Source organism: Peromyscus eremicus, chromosome X (assembly GCF_949786415.1).
Source record: "Peromyscus eremicus chromosome X, PerEre_H2_v1, whole genome shotgun sequence".
Lineage (NCBI taxonomy): Eukaryota > Metazoa > Chordata > Mammalia > Rodentia > Cricetidae > Peromyscus > Peromyscus eremicus.
In genome coordinates this window covers 36193462-36199461 of record NC_081439.1, presented here as the reverse complement: position 1 = coordinate 36199461, position 6000 = coordinate 36193462, and the positions used below count along the sequence as shown (strand labels likewise).

Sequence of the window (6000 nt, the reverse complement as noted above, 5' to 3'; positions counted from 1 at the left end):
CGAGAGGACCTACTTTCAATCACCAGTACTACAGACAAGAAAGAAATGTAAAAATGATCTTGTTGCTTTATAGCCTCATCAGAATCTGACGTTTTCATATTTTTTTTCACTTGAAAAGGTAACAATCAGGTTTTTTTCTCACCAACCAGCTTATCATCAAATACATATTCTCATTTTACCACTTCACAATGTAGTTATGCTATGCCTTTACTTGGATCAACATTCTGTTTTTATGTGAGGATCACTCAGTAAGTGACAAAATAAATAAGAGCTTATTGCTATTTTTATGAACAACTTTCCATTTTCTAAGTAATTAATAAGTTTGTTTCTATGTACTTAAAACTAATTTATTTTACTATCTCCTCTTCTTATTCCAAGAAATCCCAATTGTCTCAAATTTGTCAAAATTATTTCTCAGCCCAATCTCATAAAGCATTCTATCAACTCAATCTCCCTGGGGTCATGTATATGTATGTATGTATATCGCAGAGCTTACAGATATCTGCACAAAGCGAACACAGGACTAGATGCCCTAACGATTGTTTTCTCCCTGGTGTTATATCTTAGTACATACATTTCTGAGTTCTACCATTCCTTACTTGAGAAAAATGCCAAAAGAGAGGCTACACAATTCAGACTTCAGCCAGTCTTTTCTTTGAATGTGTGCCGAAGGAAATTTTGACACTCCTTTGCTGTTTCCAATTGTTTCAGAGTTTGTTTAGGGGTTTGTACAGGAACTGTGATTTGCATTCACTCAAACTTTCAGGGGTACAGAGCAAACCTGGCTTAAGCACAGGGATCTAGACAGGCTTTGTATTGTACTCTAAAAAAAAATCATAGGTGATTCAAATCTCCAACTTGTAAACAAAGACAGAATTTCAGAAGATAGTTTATCATTTCCAAAAATAATAATTTGCACATAATAATCATCCCCCTTCCAATCTTGTTTCAACTGTCAACAACAATTCCAATAAGCTGAGAAATTGACCTTATATCTAGGGCTACTTATTAATCTCTCCATCTTTTTGGGAAATAAACTATTTGTGATCTTGATACTAAAGAGTCTTGCAAAACAGTCAGGGCACAGGTTTTTAAAAAAGTTTTGAGGGTATTAAAGATAACTCTTTAGCTGGCAGATTGAAAGTTCAGTAGTAAAGAGCAAATGAAAAGAATAAGAGGAAGGCAGGGCAAAGTAAATCTGTGCATGTATGCAGATGTTTCATTGGGGACCTTAAACAATAACTTCAAAAGTTAATTTTCAGATAGCTAATACAATTTCTAAAGCCGTTATAATCACAGTATAGTCCCTTGACCACCAGCATTGGAATCCTCTGGGAACTTGGAAGTACAGATTCTTAGGAACTGCTTCAAACATGCTAAATTCGCATCTGTAGTCAACAATAAACCACAGGATTGCATTTATAATGCATGTGTGTATTTAATTTCTTTTAAATTTAATGATATAGGGGTTGAGGGTGTAGTTCAGTAGTAGAGTGCTTACATGCTCAAGACATTGGATCTGTTCCCTAGCACTGGGGAAAAACAAAGAAAAAAATTAATGTATTTTAATTAAAGTCACAAAGAATTTATTGTACAACATAGATTAAGTCATTTAGTTATCTATTTTGACACATTTTTATATTTTATAATAATCCAATAGTTTGGCATTATAGAAAACAGAGAAATGCTGGCCTAAAGGCCACTGACGTTTTTTTCCCCTTATTAAAATCCTTCATTTCAGCCAGGCAGTGATGGCGCATGCACTCGGGAGGCAGAGCCAGAAGGATCTCTGTGAGTTCGAGGCCAGCCTGGTCTACAGAGCAAGATCCAGGGCAGGCTCCAAAAACTATACTGAGAAACCCTGTCTCGAAAAACCAAAAATAAATAAATAAATAAATAAATAAATAAATAAATAAATAAATAAATAAATAAATAAATAAATAAATAAATCCTTCATTTCAGACCTTGCAGACATATCATTTTCACTAAGCTTGCTATAAAGGACGGTCCTGGAACGTGCCCACTACCCCAAATGCCACTTTGAAACCCTATCTATGTCAACACAGGCTGCTTTTAGATTTGAGGCTGACATAAAGTATTTTCCAAGTATTTTGTTGACACTTGCCAACCACTTCTCTCTTTCTTTTTTTCTTTTTCCTTTCTTTTTTGTTTTTTATTTAAGATTTTTTTTTGTTCTCTTTCTACGGAAACCTGCTGTTCTCAAGGTCTTGGGCGGTGCCCTTGAGGACAGGGCTACTGAGGAGCGGGGATGGCCGAGCGTTAGGGCCGGGGCGAGGGTTTCTAGCAGGTCCAATGTGTGTGGGGCGTGGCCAGGGCGGGCAGAGACACGAGATGACCTCGTGAGGAATGCTGGGAGAGCGAGGGGGTGGGCTCACGTGAAATCCTAATAATGGGTTCCAAGGGCTTGTCTCCTAGGAACGGTCTGTTGTCCCTAACCAGTCGGGAGTTGGTCGGGTCTGCGCCTGGTTGCCGGCTATCTAGAGGACCGCAATGGACACAGAGCGGGGCTCACTAGTCCCTCGGGACTTAGATAGCCCAAAGAAGGAAGTTCAGCTGAGGGTAATGCCATCAGAGCTGAGGTTCCTGGATGCAGTGTCTGGGAAAGTGTACCGGCTCCCTCTTACGGTACATAATCTGGGCCGCTGGAACCAGAAGATCAGGTTTCAAGAGCCTTCGAAGCCACAGGTGACACATTAGGGACGCTGAAAGCTCCTGGGTAGCCTCTGCACTTAAATCTAGGATCCTAAGGAATTCAGGGAAGGATCACATTTGCTGAGGTGTTGCAGGGAAGGGGAAGATAACAGAGAGGGAGGGAGAGAGGGGGAGGGAGGGAGGAAGAACTAATGTGTGAAGGGGAGGAAGATGAGAAGGGAGGGAAGAAGAGGAGTGAAGAGAGAGGAAGGAAGGTGGGGGAGATTAGAGACACAGGGAGAGGGGGATGGAAGGAGAGGAAGAAGAGGAGAGGGAGGGAGAAAGGGAAAGAAAGGGAGAAAGAGCAAGGAAGTAATGGAGGGGGAGGATAATGGGAGTGAGGGGGAAGAGAGGGAGGGAGAAGGAGGGAAAAAAGAAGAGTGGAAGAGAGAAATGGATGGAAAGGGAGAGAGGAAGAGAGGGGTAGTAAAGTTGAGAGAGGGGAGGAGAAATAATGATGGAAAGGGAGAGAAAGGAAGGGAGGGAGGGAGGGAGAGAGAGAAGGAGTGGAGAAAGAACCTTTTGCCTGAAGTAGGGCAAATGAGGGAAGGACTACATGGGGCAAAGCCGATAAAGAATATATGCTTCTTCATATTGTGTTTGGAAAGAGGAAAGGCCTTATTCCCGTTTTTGTTTTTAGTTAACAGAAAATTACAGATGTATTCATACAATGATTGTTACCATCTACTTCTAAGAATTCCAATTTCATGTTCCATGTCTTCATGATTCTGAAGTTTTCTTAAAATCCTAAGAGGCCAATTTTTTGAGGTGTTGTTACTTGCCCTTGACACATACGTTTCTGATTCCTTCAGGATTTACTAATTGAGGCATTAGTGGGAAGTTTTATGTCATACTTTATTTCTTGGGAATCTGCTGAGGAACAGACATGTCTCTAGTCTAGGAAATAAAAGGGACATTTTAGTACAGGCCTAATCATCATACCCCATAAATATGTACATTTATTATTTATCAGTTTAAAGTTTAAAAATGTTTTTCCTCTTAGGTTGGAATAAGACCTGTGCTTGATAATAATGCACACTCCCTAACTACAGTCGCTCATAATCTTTCCTTATAAGGAGCTAATAGTGCTGATTTTATCTTTTTTTTTTTTCACTTAAGTTCAAACTAGTGTTGACCAGTCTGGATAAGGAACTTGCTTCTGGCCTTCAGATGACAGCAATGGTTGAATATCATCCTGATAAAAATGAAGACATGTTTGATCACATGTTTATTTCTGTAGGAAATAAAGTACTAGAGGTTCCTCTGATTGGGTATGTAATCTTCACATCTCCGTCTTGTAAAACTTTTATTATTAAATTGTACTAATACACTTAAGAGCATTCTGTAAAGTAGAGCTTACAATCTAAATATGAAATAAATATGTCATGAGATCTGTTCATATGTGACAATGAATTTTTGAAATATGTCTGAAAATGAGCACTACATATATGCTGCAGTGAACACATTAAATTAAAGACATATGTAGCAAATCAAATTTCTTCTTTGTATTGAGATCTTGTTTTATACCCTGTGCTTGTTAGTTTTGGTCATCTTGGTACGAGCTAGAGTCCACTGGGGAAAGAGAACCTCAATTGAAGTTCTTTATTATCTCTTTATTATCCTGTAGTCAAGTCTATGGCAGCATTTTCTTGATTAGTGATTGGTGTGGGAGGGCCCAGTCAACTGTGGGCAGTGCCTTTCCTGGCTGGATGGTCTTGGGGTGTATAAGAAAGCAAGCTGAGAAAGTCCTAGGGAACAAGTTGGAAAGTAGTGCCTGTGTGCTTCCTGCCCCTGCTCTTGCTTGAGCTCCTACCCTGGCTGACCTCAATGACAGACTGTGATCTGGATATTTAAGCCAAATAAACACTTCCCTCCCTAAGCTGGTTTTGGTCAGTGTTTTAGCATAGCAACAGGAAGTAACTATGACACTCCCCAAATGTTATGTTATAGTACCAGTGCTTTTTTTCATTTATCGTATTTTATGTCATTCAAAGTATTAAAGTCAGTTCCTCCTTTTTAATTAGTTTCAAAACATTTAATGGACTTATGTGGAAATTCTCAAAAGGAATTTCATGTATGTTAGAGTAACACTATATTGAGATAAATGAGTAGTCTGTCAAATATCATGCTTATATAATAAAGTCTGATTTCCTTGTTAAAAAAAGGTTGCATTATAGTTTACATATATTATTTCATAGCTCTTCTTTTTTTTTTTTTTTTTTTTTTGGTTTTTCGAGACAGGGTTTCTCTGTGTAGCTTTGCGCCTTTCCTGGAACTCACTTGGTAGCCCAGGCTGGCCTCGAACTCACAGAGATCCGCCTGCCTCTGCCTCCCGAGTGCTGGGATTAAAGGCGTGCGCCACCACCGCCCGGCTCATAGCTCTTCTTATTGACAACAGTGTTATCAATAGACCTGTAAATGAACTGAAATATATTTTAAGGAGGTAAAATGTATATAAAGTGTGTGTGTGTGTGTGTGTGTGTGTGTGTGTGTGTGTGTGTGTGTTTGTGTGTGTGTGTTTGTATCCTCCATGGACCTAACTGTGAAGATGTTATTATTGTTAAACATATGTGTGCTTCTTTTCCTCTCTCTTAGGCTGATTCCAACCTGTCAACTGGAAATTGTGCCAGTAGTTGATTTTGGCACATTAGTTGCCAATAGTAAAGTATATTGTAAAGAGATCAGTATTATTAACCATGGCAAAGCTCCAGGTAAATGTTTTGTGTCATATAATCTCAAAAATTTTAGGAGAGTTGCTATTATTTTAAATTGCATATTGTATAATAGATTTTTCGAGTCATTGAGAAACGATGTCTATCATTTGAAATATTTGAAAACCAAAGGTCCTTAAGTGTTGTGATTACAAGGGATAGATATTCATTTATTAAGGAAAAATGAACCTGCCTCTTATAATCCATATTAACACAGCCTGTTGGTTATATGACTGGTGATCTTCCTGAAGATGGGAGGCAGGTTGGTGTTATAGAAGCAACATTGTTCTTATGCTCATCCAGAGACTGAACTAAACTTTAGTGCCTTACTTACTAGCTGTATCATATTGGACAAGTGTCTTTAAGGGAATTGAACTTTAGATTCTTAATTTATGAGGAAAGTAATATATGATGGTTAATTAGGTATATACCTAAAATTTTTGTATGATACCTGTTTCATCATGGGAATGAAATATTTATTCTTTTTTTTTTTTTTTTGGTTTTTCGAGACAGGGTTTCTCTGTGTAGCTTTGCGCCTTTCCTGGGACTCACTTGGTAGCCCAGGCTGGCCTCGAAC

The 6000-nt window shown here is 38.6% G+C and overlaps 1 protein-coding gene across 1 annotated transcript in view; it reads left to right on the top strand.

The window, feature by feature from the left end:
• Positions 1-2460: 2460 nt before the first annotated feature.
• Cfap47 (cilia and flagella associated protein 47) overlaps positions 2461-6000 on the top strand; it is a 264376-nt gene continuing 260836 nt past the window's right edge. Inside the window, exons 1-3 of the mRNA XM_059250611.1 lie at positions 2461-2706; positions 3832-3983; positions 5308-5423. Coding sequence (XP_059106594.1) covers positions 2512-2706; positions 3832-3983; positions 5308-5423 — 463 coding nt within the window. The 5' untranslated portion in view covers positions 2461-2511. The remainder of the gene's footprint in view (positions 2707-3831; positions 3984-5307; positions 5424-6000) is intronic.